The sequence below is a fragment of the Lipotes vexillifer genome, unplaced genomic scaffold, assembly GCF_000442215.2.
Source record: "Lipotes vexillifer unplaced genomic scaffold, Lipotes_vexillifer_v1.1 scaffold1098, whole genome shotgun sequence".
Classification (NCBI taxonomy): domain Eukaryota; kingdom Metazoa; phylum Chordata; class Mammalia; order Artiodactyla; family Lipotidae; genus Lipotes; species Lipotes vexillifer.
The window spans coordinates 655,684-670,307 of record NW_006798559.1 but is presented as its reverse complement, the minus strand read 5'-3'; the positions used below and the strand labels follow the sequence as shown (position 1 = coordinate 670,307).

The 14,624-nt window shown below is 45.6% G+C and overlaps 1 protein-coding gene across 1 annotated transcript in view; it reads right to left on the bottom strand.

Moving 5' to 3' along the window:
- The window catches only part of TRABD2A (TraB domain containing 2A), a 60,546-nt gene that overhangs the window by 8,670 nt on the left and 37,252 nt on the right, over positions 1–14,624 (bottom strand). The window contains 2 exon segments of the mRNA XM_007470600.1: positions 1,639–1,813; positions 5,567–5,713. Coding sequence (XP_007470662.1) covers positions 1,639–1,813; positions 5,567–5,713 — 322 coding nt within the window.

The following is a 14,624-nucleotide window of genomic DNA, read 5'->3' as shown; positions in this document are numbered from 1 at the left end:
TTTGTTTTAACTTATTTTTTTTATTGAAGTATATAGTTGATTCACAATGTTGTGTTAGTTTCAGGTGTACAGCAGAGTGATTCAGTTTTATATATGTATATATAAATGTGTATGTATGTGTAAATATATGTACGTATATATTCTTTTCTGATTCTCTTCCATTATAGGTTATTACAAGATATTGAATATAGTGGAACTGGCTTCTTAGTTGCTTTTCCACATTATTCATTGCTAGGGTATAGAAATACAACGGGTTTTTGTGTATTGACCTTGTATCCTGAACTCGGTTATTAGTTCTAATAGGTGTTTTTTGTGGATTACTTAGGATTTTCTATCCACAAGATGATGAAAAAAGAGATGGTTTACTTCCTCCTTTCCAATGTGAATGCCTTTTATTTCTTTTCCTTGTCTAATTACCCTGGCTAGAACCTTCAGCACAATGTCGAAGAGAAGTGGTGAGAGCAGACATCCATGTCTTGTTCCTCATCTTGGGGGAAAGCATTCAGTCTTTCATGATGTCAACTATGAAAAGATGTCAACTTGATGAATGGATAAAGAAGATGTGGTATATATATATATATATATATATATATAATGGAATATTACTTGGCCATAAAAAAGGATGATGTCAACTATGGTTTTTCATAGCAACTTTTTTAACAGGTTGTTAAAGTCCCCTTCCATTCCTAGTCTGATGAGTGTTTTTATCATGAAAGAGTTCCATTTTGTCAAATGCTTTTCTGCATCCATTGAGATGATCGTGTGATTCTTGTCTTTTATTCCATTAATATGGGATATTACATTTATTGAGTTTCAGATGTTGTGGTAAGCTAAATAACGGTTCCCCAAAATATATCCAGATCCCAGTCCTTAGAACCTGTGAATGTTATCGTACATGGCAAAAAAGGGGGGTACGTGTTTTGCAGATGTAAGTAAGCTAAGGATCATGAGATCAGGAGATTACACTGGATCACTCATTCTGCTATTCCAGAAGTGCTTCTCTCCAATACTCGCATTTTACTGGTAAGAAAAAAAAAACTAAGCGGGGTGACTTGTTCAAGTTTATGAAGCTAGTGGAAGAATTGAAAAGAAACCTAGACCAGCAAATACACACTTCTGCACACTACCCAGCCTCCGGCATTTCTGTCCTTAATTCTGGAGGCTGCAAAGCTATGTTAAAATCACTCAAGAAAATAAGAGAATTTATTTCAAAAATCCCACAAAAGGAAATAATTTTCCCAGTGTATTTCCATGTATACTACTCATGGTTAATAATAGCTGATGTATCAGCCCCCAGCCTTAGACTTAGGACGCTCACAGTCAGGGAGGAGAGAGAAAACAGACAAATTTTAAGGGAAGTTAAAAAACAGAAAGGTGCCAGTAAGAAGTTGGGGTTAAGTGCTGAGTTCAGAAGAGGGAGAAATGCCTTCCTGGCTGCGGAGTGTATCAGGAGCCCCACGTGGAGGGAGAGCTAGTGTCACAGGCACCAAAGTTTCAACCACGACGGATACTCTGACATCATCAAAAAGTCAAAGAAGGTGTCACTCCTCTCACCGCGTAGCAGGGCCCACCTCAACACCCCCTCCTCGGAAGAAGCAGCAGAGCCCTGGGTCTAATCAGAGGTAGCCTGCAACTCACCGGCTCCAAAGGCAAAGAAAAAGCCTTTGTCAGGGAACTCCTCCAAAAGGGCCTTCACCCGCTTCCCCATTCTCTCGTTCCGCTTGTAGATAAGTTCCCGGCGGAAGTACCTGTCGATCTCCTGAGCAGTGATGCGCTCCGCAGGTGGTAGCGTGGCATTAATAAAATTGGGAACCTCCGCCAAATAAAGAGAAAACGATTAAGGGCAACAGAGTTATGAACAAAACTGCTTAATTTGAGCATCGAATCACCCAGCCCAGAGAGTCAAGACGCTGTCAAGAAAAAGGTAAAAAGTGACACACCGTTCTGGGAGCCTCCTGCCGGCTATTTTTCCAGACAGTAATATCATTCTCTGTAACCCAAGTGAAAACATATTAAATGAAGTGCCCTGAAAGAACTCTTAGGCTATGTCAAACAGTATTTCTGTTCCATTTAAATGATTCTGTTTGGGGAATTCCCTGGCGGTCCAGTGGTTAGGACTCCTGGCTTCCACTGCAGGGGACACAGGTTCGATCCCTGGTTGGGGAACTAAGATCCCGAAAGCCACACAGGCAGCCAAAAAAAAAAAAAAAAAAAAAGATTCTGTTTGTTGCCACGTGTTTCTATAAGGAAACCTAAGGAAACCATTTCTGTGCATAGCACATCACAGTTGTGTTTTTTTTTTAATTGAAGTGTAGTTGATTTACAACATTGTGTTAGTTTCAGGTGTACAGCAAAGTGATTCAGTTATACATATAGTTTTTTCCAATACAGGTTATTACAAGATCTTGAATACAGTTCCTCGTGCTATACAGTAAATCATTGTTGTTTCTCTGTATTATGTTTAGTAGTTTGTATCTGTTAATCCTAAACTCCTAATTTATCCCTCCCTTCCCTCTTTTCCCTTTGGTAAGCATAAATTTGTTTTCTATGTCTCTGAGTCTACTTCTGTTTTGTAAATAAGTTTATTGGTATTATTTTTTTTAGATTTCACATATAAATGATATCACATATTCATCCTTCTCTGTCTGGCTTACTTCACTTAGTATGATAATCTCTAGGTCCAGCCATGTTGCTGGAAATGGCATTATTTCATTCTTTTTTATGGCCAAGTAATATTCCATTGTGTATGTGTGTATATATATATATATACCACATCTTCTTTATCCATTCTTCTGTCAGTGGACACTTGGGATGCTTCCACAGCACATCCATAGTTTTAACTTGCTTGATTCACACATGATTTTTTCATAAAAATAATTTTACACAATTACATACTTTAGAATCAACCATTATGATTCAATTACCAAATACATCGAACTTCTATAGACATTCAACTGTTTTATAAATTCCTTATCTTTACATTTTCATTATTTCTCCAATTCCCATTTCTCCCTGTCGCTCTCTCCACTGTTCTTTGCCCTACTGGTGAGTATTTCACCTGATTCCAGCGCACATCTTAGCCAGTTTCAGTATTTTGGCTAACAACAGGGTGCTAATACACCAAAACTGTGACAATCAGGGGTGGTTTTTGCAACACAGTAGCTGTAGGCGAGGCTGACACGTTGCATTGGTTCTCTCCCCAGCCCCAAACCTCGGCCTCGCCCCACCGCCCCCTCTCCTGCTCCCTGGAATTTAACAAGGTTAAAAATTACCCTAGTCAGGGCTTCCCTGGTGGTGCAGTGGTTGAGAGTCTGCCTGCCGCTGCTGGGGAAACGGGTTCGTGTCCTGGTCTGGGAAGATCCCACATGCCACGGAGCGGCTGGGCCCGTGAGCCATGGCTGCTGAGCCTGCGCATCCAGAGCCTGTGCTCCGCAACTGGAGAGGCCACAACAGTGAGAGGCCAGTGTACCGGAAAAAAAAGAAAAAAAAAAATTTACCCTAGTCAAATACAGAGTAGGATATGTTACCACTCCTTCTACTTCCAGGACCCTCCAAAAGACCTTTTGAAAATCCTCACACGCTGTAATGTAGACATCAATTTCCATTTTCTGGATAACAGCTCTCCTGTTATTTCCTTGAAATGATATTCTTTCATTTTCAAGTCAAGAGCCTTCACCTTCTCCTTTGTCATCTTGTTTTTTAATCATGTCATTTATGTAAGAACCTTCCCTCCGTTTCCCAAAATCTCTTCTCTTCCGCACAGCAGTGCCTTTCCACCAGCAGCCTCTCCACGCAGGCAGCCCCAAATGTGCAAGGTGACCTCCCCCTGCCGGCCTGCTCCACCTTCTAAATGCCAGACATGCCCTACGACCTGCACCACTTGGCCACGCGCCTGGCCCTCATTCCACAACGGCAGGCACATTCCCTATACCCCACAGCACCCGCAGGGGCCCCGTGAACAGGACAGGCGTGGAGGAGCCACAGGAGAGGAACGCATAAGACAGCTGTCCCCAAACAGCTCTGTCAGCCGTGCCATCTGCCCGTATAACTAACTCCCAAGCACCCCCCAAACTTTTAACCCAAAGTTAAAAGATTAACTCTTATCTGCCGCGTCAAATTTTAATTTCCCAACTGACCTTGACCCTTCTGCCCACTTCCCCCACCCAGGGTGTACGTAAGAATGACCACCACCAAACTCTGCTGTGCCTTTTTTTGTGTATTTCTTCTTTTCTGCTTCCTCTTGCTTGCTCTGCCTTGGTTTTACTTCCTCCCTCTCTAGACTTTCTGGAAAGTTCCTTTTATCTTTTGATATTTGCAGGGTGAGTCCCTTTTTCACCTCTTATACTCACTCCCATTTCCTATGACAGGGTCCCCGGATCTAACAGACCTGGACAGCATCACTCACACCCACCAGCTCCCTCCTCTCTCTTTTCCAGTGTCCTGAAGGTGGGCAAGATAAAACACTCCCCCATGTCAGAAGCTCAGCTGGACTCGCCACTTCCACTTGATCTTAGTGGGGAAGGGAAGGAAGCCAGGGTTTGTCCCACGGGAAGCTTGTTGATCGAAGCATAACAAATATCCATCCTACCTCCCTCCTGTAGGGAGGCTGCCATCCTCTGAGCCCTGGCCGGCCACTTTCTTCCCCTAGGTGGCCCCCAGGTAAGGCCTGTCCTGTGTCTACACTGACTGCACCAGTTCGGCCACACTCACTGCAGTACTGCAGGATGGAATCCATGTCCGGAAATGCTGGCAGCCTCCCCAGCTTCTTATGTGCCCCCCCGTAAGAATACCAGGAACACTTCCCATTGCATCATGCTCACATGTTTCTGGAAGTCACCAGCAGCTGCAGCCAAAACTCTGCTCCATCATTTCTCAAAAGTTACCTAAGCCAGCAAGGAGGCTTTCAGACTCGGACCCCTTCTCCTCTCTGAAGGCTGGTTCATGCTCCCTGCTGCCTAAGCCATGGGGCCTGCCGCCAAGTCCCTTGAAGCTTCATCCTTTGACTTCATCTGGGAATTAACTCTCATCAATGCCCCTCTCAGTTCTTTTTTTGTTTTATTTTAATAAATTTATTTATTTATGGCTGCACTGGGTCTTCGTTGCTGCACGCGGGCTTTCTCTAGTTGCAGCAAGCAGGGGCTACTCTTCATTGCGGTGCGCAGGCTTCTCATTGTGGTGGCTTCTCTTGTTGTGGAACGCGGGCTCTAGGCGCGAGGGCTTCAGTAGTGTGGCATGTGGGCTCAGTAGTTGTGGCACACGGGCTTAGTTGCTCCACAGCATGTGGGATCTTCCCGGACCAGGGCTTGAACCTGTGTCCCCTCCATTGGCAGGAGGATTCTTAACCACTGAGCGACCAGGGAAGTCCCCCTCTCAGTTCTTAAGTTTCCTAAAGAATGCTTTTGTTAGCTGCAGCATCCCACTCAACACCTACGTGTGCCCAATTGTATTTTTAGAGCCCTTCATGACCTCAATCCTCTGTATACAGGATGTCCCAGTGTCGGCAGGTAACGTCCTTATTCTTGCACTTAAATGCACCCTGAGCTGAGCAGGGGATAAGGACTCTCACCTGGGAGCTGTCATGGCTGAAGATGATGGAACTGAGGTCCCCACAGTTATAGTGTTTGATGAGGTCCTCTGTTGTATAGGGGATCGGAAGGCTGCCCGCTCGCAGGCTCTCCTGCTGCAGGGGAGTCTGGTTTAAAGCAAAGATGACCTGAGGGGAGAAAATATAGGTCTCTTTTAAGTCCACTGACACAGCAATCATTAGCTGCCATCTTATTTCTTTTGTCCATGGTTGGCAATAGCCTCACCTGTGTTCGTTATATAAGGACATGGACCCTGCCGCTAAAGAGGGGAATGCAAGTCCCTGGACGGTGTCCAAAGAAAAGGAGGACAGCCCTGCCCAAGTCAGCCCCCGTCAGATGACACCTGGGGAAGTGCCTTAAGAGGGATACCAACAACCTGGAACTCTCCCATGAGAGTGATCAAGAGGTGAGGGTCCCAAAGAGCTGGCTTGTGAGGACCTGGGGAGGTGGGGCCGGGAGGGACACACAGACAGACACTACAAAGCAGTGAATTCCCCTTGGCACTGGAGAGCTAGGTCAGAGGGGGAAAGGCGGGGATTCTGGCACCTTTCCAGGTGGGAATTGGGACCAGCCGCCCTCTACAAGGCTCCTGACAGCACTGTGGCATTTTCCCTCTCATTCACCCAAGTATGGACACAGACATATCACCTTTGACAGCTGCCCCAGTAATCAGTGTATAGGATACTGCCTTTGCTGGAATGTTCCCCCTCTCCCTCTGGCTGAAATGCAGACAGGCGGGACCTGTCTGATCATGATGTCTTTAGCAGGAAATTTTCAATTCTCTGGAGATAACACATTGCAGGTCTCAAGTCATCAAATGACACTATGCATCCCCAATCCCCTTCTTTCTCCCCCTCATTCTGAGTGGCAAAGAGCATGGGAGTCTTGTCATCTTGCTTCCCACAGGCCACCACGTGTGAGCCTGTCTGCCACATACCCTCCTTCCACACCCCTTCCTCCCTGGGTTACTCTGTCCGGGTCAAGGCACCTTAACCAAATGGGGAGGGGGGCAGCTCCCTCTCTGTAAAATCCCCTCGTCTCCTCTCTTCTCTCCACATCCCCCCCTCCCTGTCAGAGATACCTCCTCCAGCCTCTCCTGGAGGTCAGCTCCCCAAGGATCTGTAGACCAGCCTCTTCTATCTTGGGACAGGACCCTCTGGGCCATGCTGTGTTCCCACCCTCCCCACCCCTCTGCTGGTGATGTGAGTTGACAGAATCAAACATATCCATGGGCATGTCCGCAAATTTCAGTCTAAGTGAGGAAACTCAAGATGAGCCCCTGGGTTCTAAAGCCATACAGTGAGGACCTATCCACACCACTGGGTGTTGCTAAATGGCTTTCAATCAGCTGGAGGAAGAACCTTTGGAGGGGAGGCAAGGGGGCATTATGGAAGCACCTCTCAGGTTTGCCATGTCCCAGGCTAAGGCTTCACACATTCTGTCTCAGTATAACTCATCCAAACCAAGATCCCAGGGTCTGATCAGCTCACAAACACCTGCTGATGGCTTTTAGTGTTGTAAAGGCATTCAGGATGAGCCCAGGTTACCTGTTGCTAAGAGACCTTCCTCTAAGAGTTTCCATTGATTCTGGAATGTTTTTATTAAAGTGTTCCTGGTATTTAGAGAAGATTGAGCCACTCATTCTAATAGACTCACCAGTCTGCAAATTGGGGAACACTGTATGGGCCACATTATATTATATTAATAATTATATTATTAACATTAACATTGTTAATGTTATTAAATATAACATTAATGTTTAATAACATTTAATGTTATTAAATATAACATTATATTAATGTTATATTTAACATTATATGTTAAATAAGAACTTTGTTTATTCAGTCCCCTCTCAACGTATTCAAGGGTCACCTGTTGACAAGAAGCTTACAAAGACTTGCTAGGATGTTTGTCTTTGCTTTTGATGATTAAGCTTTAAATAAGTTTGCATACCAAAACTAAGCCAGTAACATTATTTTGAGTGCTGACTATGTACCCTGCTAAAGAGTTCGCTTCTGTTCTCATTTAATCCTCTCAACATCCTAAAGTAGTAACTATTGTTAAATCTATTTTAAAGGACAAGAAAATGAGGGGGAAAGAAGTTAAATAATTTGCTTATGGTCACACAGCTTAGTAAACCAAAGTGTCCCCACAAAGTGTGTGAACCCAAGCAGTTCAATACCAGAGCCCGAGATCTTCACCACCACGCTATACACGAGGTACACTGCTACCAAGTAGCGTAACTGACTTTTGTCATATGGTCTAATTTAAATTATTAGGCTTATGCTAAAGACCTAGGAGTCTGAAATCGGGAAGAAGGGAGGGAGGGTTAGAGGAGGGAGGAGAGAGGGAAATGTGAAAGCAGAAAAGGAATCAGAAAGAAAGGCACACTAAAGCTTTTTTTCACCCAGATAAGAGTAGCACTCACACTATATCTAGAAAACAGAAAATTTTATACAAAAGAAGTTTTAAATTGCCCATAATTTCAACACTCGAGTTAAAACTGCTTTTAACAACATGTGGGTATATATTGAGTATATTTTCTTTCAGTTTATTCTATACCTTTTATACAATTGATTGTACTATACATAATATTTAGTATCCTTAACTGTGTCACCTTGCTGTACAGCAGTAATTAACACAACACTCTAAATCAACTATACTTCAATTAAAAAAAAATTAGTGGGCTTCCCTGGTGGCACAGTGGTTGAGAATCCGCCTGCTGATGCAGGGGACGCGGGTTCGTGCCCCGGTCCGGGAAGATCCCACATGCCGCGGAGCGGCTGGGCCCATGAGCCATGGCCGCTGAGCCTGCACGTCCGGAGCCTGTGCTCCGCAACGGGAGAGGCCACAACAGTGAGAGGCCCGTGTACCGGAAAAAAAAAAAAAAAAATTAGTATCCTGCACTTTTTGTGTGACAGTGTAAGCATCTCCTCACATGACAGAGTTCTTAGCCTCACATTGCATGTGATAGGCCATCACTTAGCTAAACTTTCTATTGTCAAATAGTTAGGTCTTCATTTTTAAAAAACTATCATGAATAACACCGTCAAGAGCATCTGGGAGCAGAAAGTTTTTTCTATTTTCAAATTATTTCCTTGGTATTGATTCCTACCCAGTCAAAAGATTTTTACTTTTCTTTTTCCTAAAAACCTTTTGACTTTTGCATTGTTCTTTTTTTTTTTTAGTAAAAATTTAACTCTCCGTTAAAACACAAATTCAATAAGCATTAAGTGGTAACGCAGACAATCTCCCAAAGCCAATTTTATACAGAAGCCCTGCCTCCGGTACAATCTGTACCTCCGCGCCAATGCAGCCCCAGCAGCGCGTCAGGGAAACCGCGCTGCTGCAATTGCACCCGCCCACTGTTCCCTCTGCCTGGAAGGGTTCTCCTACCCTCATCCCTATGGCAGACACACACGTGTCTTTTGAAATAGCAACAGGAGAATCTCCTCATCGTGAAGCCTCTGTCATTAACTCCCAGGCACAGCGAGACCATCTCCTCTTTGCCCAGAGCCTCCTGTGACTATTCTATTACACCGCTAATGGCACCGCCCTGCGTAGCCACCCCAAGAGTAGCAATCGTGTCCTCCTCACCTCTGCATCCTTCCCATCTGGCACACAGGACATGACATACTGTAAACATTCAATAAATTTTGACTGAACGAATACGGTTTAGAAATGACTCTGCCAAAAACTGAAGTCTGAGGCAGGATGGACACTTATAAAGGAAGCCCAGGAAAACTTTGCCAGCCAAGCCAAATAGGGAGCATCTCCAGAGAAGCCAGACTCACCAAACTTCTCAGAAAAGTAAATGGGGGGTGGAGGTAGGGGAGGAGTATTAGGCCTAATGTGGGGGAGTAAATCTTACCCCCAGAGACTCACGTTTTCTTTGAGCTTATCCCTCAGCCAGCTTTGGGAGGTCTGCATTTGGACTTATTCCTTAAATGCTTGTCCCTACCAAGCCTCCATTCTCTTAAACTCCCATATTCTCCTGGTATAAATCAGGATAGGCTAAGCTCTGCCACAATAACAAATTAAACCTGAAATTTCAATGGCTTAGCAAATGTCTGTAGCTTGCTCACAAAGTCTGAGTGAGGTAGTGGCTCTTTCATCCATCTAGTCCCTTGGGAATCCAGTTTTGTTTATCTTGTGACACTATTCTCCCATCGGTTTCCATGGGAGGCAATGGAGTGAACATGGCAGGTGACCTACAGTTCTTAAATGCCTCAGCCTGGAATTCCCACAATTCATTGGCTAGAAGTAGTCACATGGCCTTGCCTAATCCTCAGAGGGGCTGGGAAATGTAGTTTTCCCATTTGCCTAGGAGGAAGTAATGTCCTTGAGACATTAAAACAGTTGACGGGGGAGTTTAGTGCATTAAGTTACTCAGGATATCAGACGCGTCCCTATTCAGAATTACACCCAGTCCCTGGTGGAATAAGAACATCAGGACAGTAACCTGGCTAAAGGTGCTCATCCTGAAGGTTCCCTGGCAGCCTGTGGTCCTCAAGCAACAGAAGGTCTGGGGACAGCAGAGGCTGGGGATGGGGGTGCAGGGAAGCACAGGATAGGGAGCAAAAAGCCAGTCGTGATCCTGGGTTAGCCTGGAATTCTGGAAATTGAGTGGTTGGCCAACCAAGCATCATGAAGAATGAGAGAGTATAATGGATCTGAAAGGTGTCATGAAAGGTCATTCTTGTGTCAACTAATAAAGAACAGAATCACAGCAAGTACAGTGCCAAATATTCCTGAAGTTCATTCATTCTTCTTCCATTCATTAATTCAGCCAATAAATTGTTATTTGTGCCTACTGATCCAAGCACTGAAGATACAGTAATGAACAAGAAAGACAAGATCCTTGCCATCCTAGGGTTTTCATTTTACCTGGAAGTGCGGGAGGTGATGTCAAGAAGAAGGGGGGGTGCTTCCCTGGTGGCGCAGTGGTTGAGGGTCCGCCTGCCGATGCAGGGGACACGGGTTCGTGCCCCGGTCCGGGAAGATCCCACATGCCGCAGAGCGGCTGGGCCCGTGAGCCATGGCCGCTGAGCCTGCGTGTCCGGAGCCTGTGCTCCGCAACGGGAGAGGCCACAAGGGTGTAAGGCCCACGTAATGCAAAAAAAAAAAGAATAAGAAGAAGGGGAGGAGTAGCGGGCTGGTGTATCACAGAAAGACATCACCCTCCCAGAGGCAGTGGCCCAAAGTTAAACTTTCACTCTATGATTTCAGGCTTGCTAGGACAGCCCATCCACAAGCAAATCAAAACCCTTCCCAGATTAGCCCTTTGCTGCTTTGCCTTGGCAGAAAGGAGGTCCTTCCTTGTGGCACCCGGCAACTCTGAGGGGGTCATACTACAAATACATGTCTTTTAAGGAAGAGTGAACAGTGAACTGTGCATGTGTTTGGGTTGGTGCTAAGTCTTTCTTTTTTTCCTAAAAAAACACAGAAACGCCCTTTTTAAATCTCTAACACAACTTCCTATACTCACCGAGTCTTTTCTTCTAGAGCTGCTACAACTTTCTAACTATTAACCTTGGAGGCTTTAATCCTGTGCTTATTTATAGCCTAACTGCTTGTAAGAGGCCTTAAGCATCTTGCAGATGAAAAGCCAGCACCGGATAAGCCATTGACCACTCTGCCTCGAGTGCCCACCTAAGAGATTTGGCAGAAGGGGCTGGGTTTTCTTGGCTGGAAAGAGCAAGGATCCCAGCCCACAATGATCCCCGGAAGATCCTGAGCACCAAACACAGGGCTCGTTATCTGTTCCATGAAACACATTCAATGAAAGCCAAAGGAAGGCTCAGAGAAGCACCTAAAGGGACAGTTTGGCCCAGGTATTCCTAGAAGGCAGCCACCACAACTCCTCCCTCCGTGGCTCAAGACGTGGAGACTTTCTGCAAGGACCTGGGCAAGCCTCTGGTGCAGTTTATGTTTAACGGAGGAAACCTCTTACTGACACAAACTAGACTCCTGGGAGAAAGACCAAACATGGTTTCCCAAGGAAGAGGTCTCTGAGTGAGGCCCTGCCAGGGTTTCCTTGGAGCCTAACACACCCAGTGACTCTGAGCCCTTGTTAGCTACCATCTTCACCACCACACAGCCAAGGAGGTGAGTCTCTGCCTCCTCCAAACAGCAGCGCTTTATCACCTCTGCTGCCCAGACCTCGGCTCAATGTCCACTCCTGGGGCCACCAGAGCTCTGTCCAACCAGGGGCAGGTCCCCGGAGGCACTGCTGGAGGTGCCTTCCTTGCCGCAAACCTCTGGTGCAAAGCAAGGGTGCCCACTTGTGTCTGCCCCTGAGTAGAGGAGGTCACCACCCCCAGGTCCCTGCAGAAAGTCTCCACGTCTTGAGGCAGAGGGCAGGGAGGCATAAGGGCTCCACAAAAACAATACACAGCCCCAAACTCACCCCAGCTAAAGCCACTAAGGGCCAGACCCAGCTTCCTCAGAAACCTACAGGGCCTCTCCAAAGGATTATCAACTGTCAATCGTCCTTATGTAGTTTACTCTCCTTGTTTTTCTTGGCAAAGTCTGGGCCAGTCTAACAAATGTGGGGTTCCAGGATGTGACTCACAGAGAAGCAAATTCCTAAGAAACAACTCTGTTTGGCTAAGTTGACACCAGAGGCATCTTGTATCCAGTCAGTTCCTTTCTCTGGAGTTTCTGCTAACATTTTCTCACGTGTTGCACTGGTTAGCTAGGACTATCTTAACAAACTGTGTAATTTAAACAACAGAAACATATTGTCTCACAGTTCTGGAAGCTGGAAGTCCAGAATCAAGGTGTTAGTGGTGTCATGCTCCCTCTGAAGGTGTTAGAGGAGGATCTGTTCTAGGCCTCCCTTCTAGCTTCTGGTATTTTCTTGGCTTGTGACAGCATAACTCCAATATTTACATGGCGTTTTCAATTGTGTGTCTCTCTGTGTCTTAAGTTCCTCTTTTTATAAGGACACAGTCATATTGGATTAGTGCCCACCCCAATGATCTCACCTTAACTTGATCATCTGCAAAGACCCTATTTCCAAATAAGGTCTCGGTCCCAGGTCCTGGAGATTAGTATTTCAGTGTAAGAATTTAAGGACACATACAAAAAGAATTTGAGGACAAAGTCTACTCATAAAGCATATCAATTTCAGCTCTACTCTCTTTTTAATAGTTAATATGGGGCTTCCCTGGTGGCACAGTGGTTAAGAATCCGCTTGCCAACGCAGGGAACACGGGTTCGAGCCCTGGTCTGGGGAGATCCCACATGCTGCGGAGCAACTGAGCCTGCACTCTAGAGCCCACGAGCCACAGAACTACTGAAGCTCGCGTGCCACAACTACTGAAGCCCACATGCCTAGAGCCTGTGCTCTGTAACAAGAGAAGCCACCGCAATGAGAAGCCCACGCACAGCAACCAAGAGTAGACCCCACTCGCCGCAACTAGAGAAAGACCGTGTGAAGCAACAAAGACCCAATGCAGCCAAAAAATAACTAAATTAAGTAAATAACTTTTTTAAAAGATAGTTAATATACATATGGTAAAAATTTCAAACAGTACAAAGAAATGAATCTCCCTCCCATTCCTGTTCCCCAATCACCGTCTCTAAAAGTAATCACTGCTGCCAGTGTCTTGAATCTCTTTCCAAGGAGAGTCTCTGCATGTAAAAACAGACAGATAGATACACAGACAGACAGATAATAGATAGGTAGGTAGGTAGATAGATAGATAGATAGATAGAAAGAAGCAGAGATATTGCCTCCACTTTTTTTGGTTTTGGTTTTGGTTTTGCTCCTTTGGCCTTTAAGCAGTCAAAAACCTTTCCATAAATAAATACTGAAGCTATACATTACCATGTAATGTAAAACAATCAAGGAATAAAAAGCCAAGTCTTGGCAAACAGAGATAACTTCCATTGTTTTTGAAGTAAATGCAGGCTGAGACTTTCTATCCACAAGGTTAAATCAATGACTAAGGCAAATCATAGAAAAGGGAAATTTCTGACAGCAAGAAGGGACAAAATGAAGGTTTCCTACGCCTTTCCAGTGAGAAAGCAGGTTGGATACAGAAGCCCCTTGGAGGCATCCCAGAGGTGACCCCACTGCCCCTAATCCAAAGATGTCCTGGGACCTCTGCTCTGGGCTCAGGCTGACTCAGGCAGATCCCAAGGAGAAATCCCGGTAGAAGTCTACAGTTGAAGATTTCATACAATCCTACAAGGATCCAGGTTCATTTCTCCAAGATCTCAGATGAGCCTCCCCTTCCAAACACCCAGATGGTTTGGTTTTCCCAGAAACCTCCTAAGCCAATTTTTTTCCAAAACACAGATTATAACTCATTATCCATCACATCATCATGGACATAAATCTTAGCAGGCCTCATGCATCGCTCTGCAGCTTGTTCATCTCCATTCCTCCAGGCATCAGCCCACACGGTGCATCCGGGGCTGCTCCATGCTTGCTAACAGCTGCACGTAAACCACGACAAGCACGTGCACTAGCCCCCTTGGAGGGGCCGCTTCTGTAATGACAGCTCTGCTAGGGTCAAGCACCGCCTACATTCCCCCCACCCCCAGGTGACTCCGACATGCAGGTGGAGCTGGGAGCGACTGACTGAATTCAGTCAGGGTCAGAGCTCTAAGAACCTCAAGAGATGAATACCGACCACATTCAACTCTTTCAAATATGAAATGTCTTCCGAGAGCTGCAGTGACTGGCTGAGTCCTCTGACCCTGACTGACAACTCTCCGCACCATAGTTTTCAGAGTCTGACTCATATCCTCACAAGGAAGGATGTGGGCTATCAGGGTGTTGGCAGATGGGGCCAGCATGCTCCTGAAACAGTACCGTTTCTACGGTTTTTCCACACAAACATAAGGCGTTCTGCGGACTCAACTAACTAGAAACCTCCATTTAAAACATTATTTCAAAAGAAATCCACATTCTGCCTTCTCCAGTCCAGCTTTGGGAATGCACCTGGAAGCTCCAAGAATTCCTCTCTAGGGCTTCCCTGGTGGCGCAGTGGTTGAGAGTCTGCCTGCCGATACAGGGGACACGGG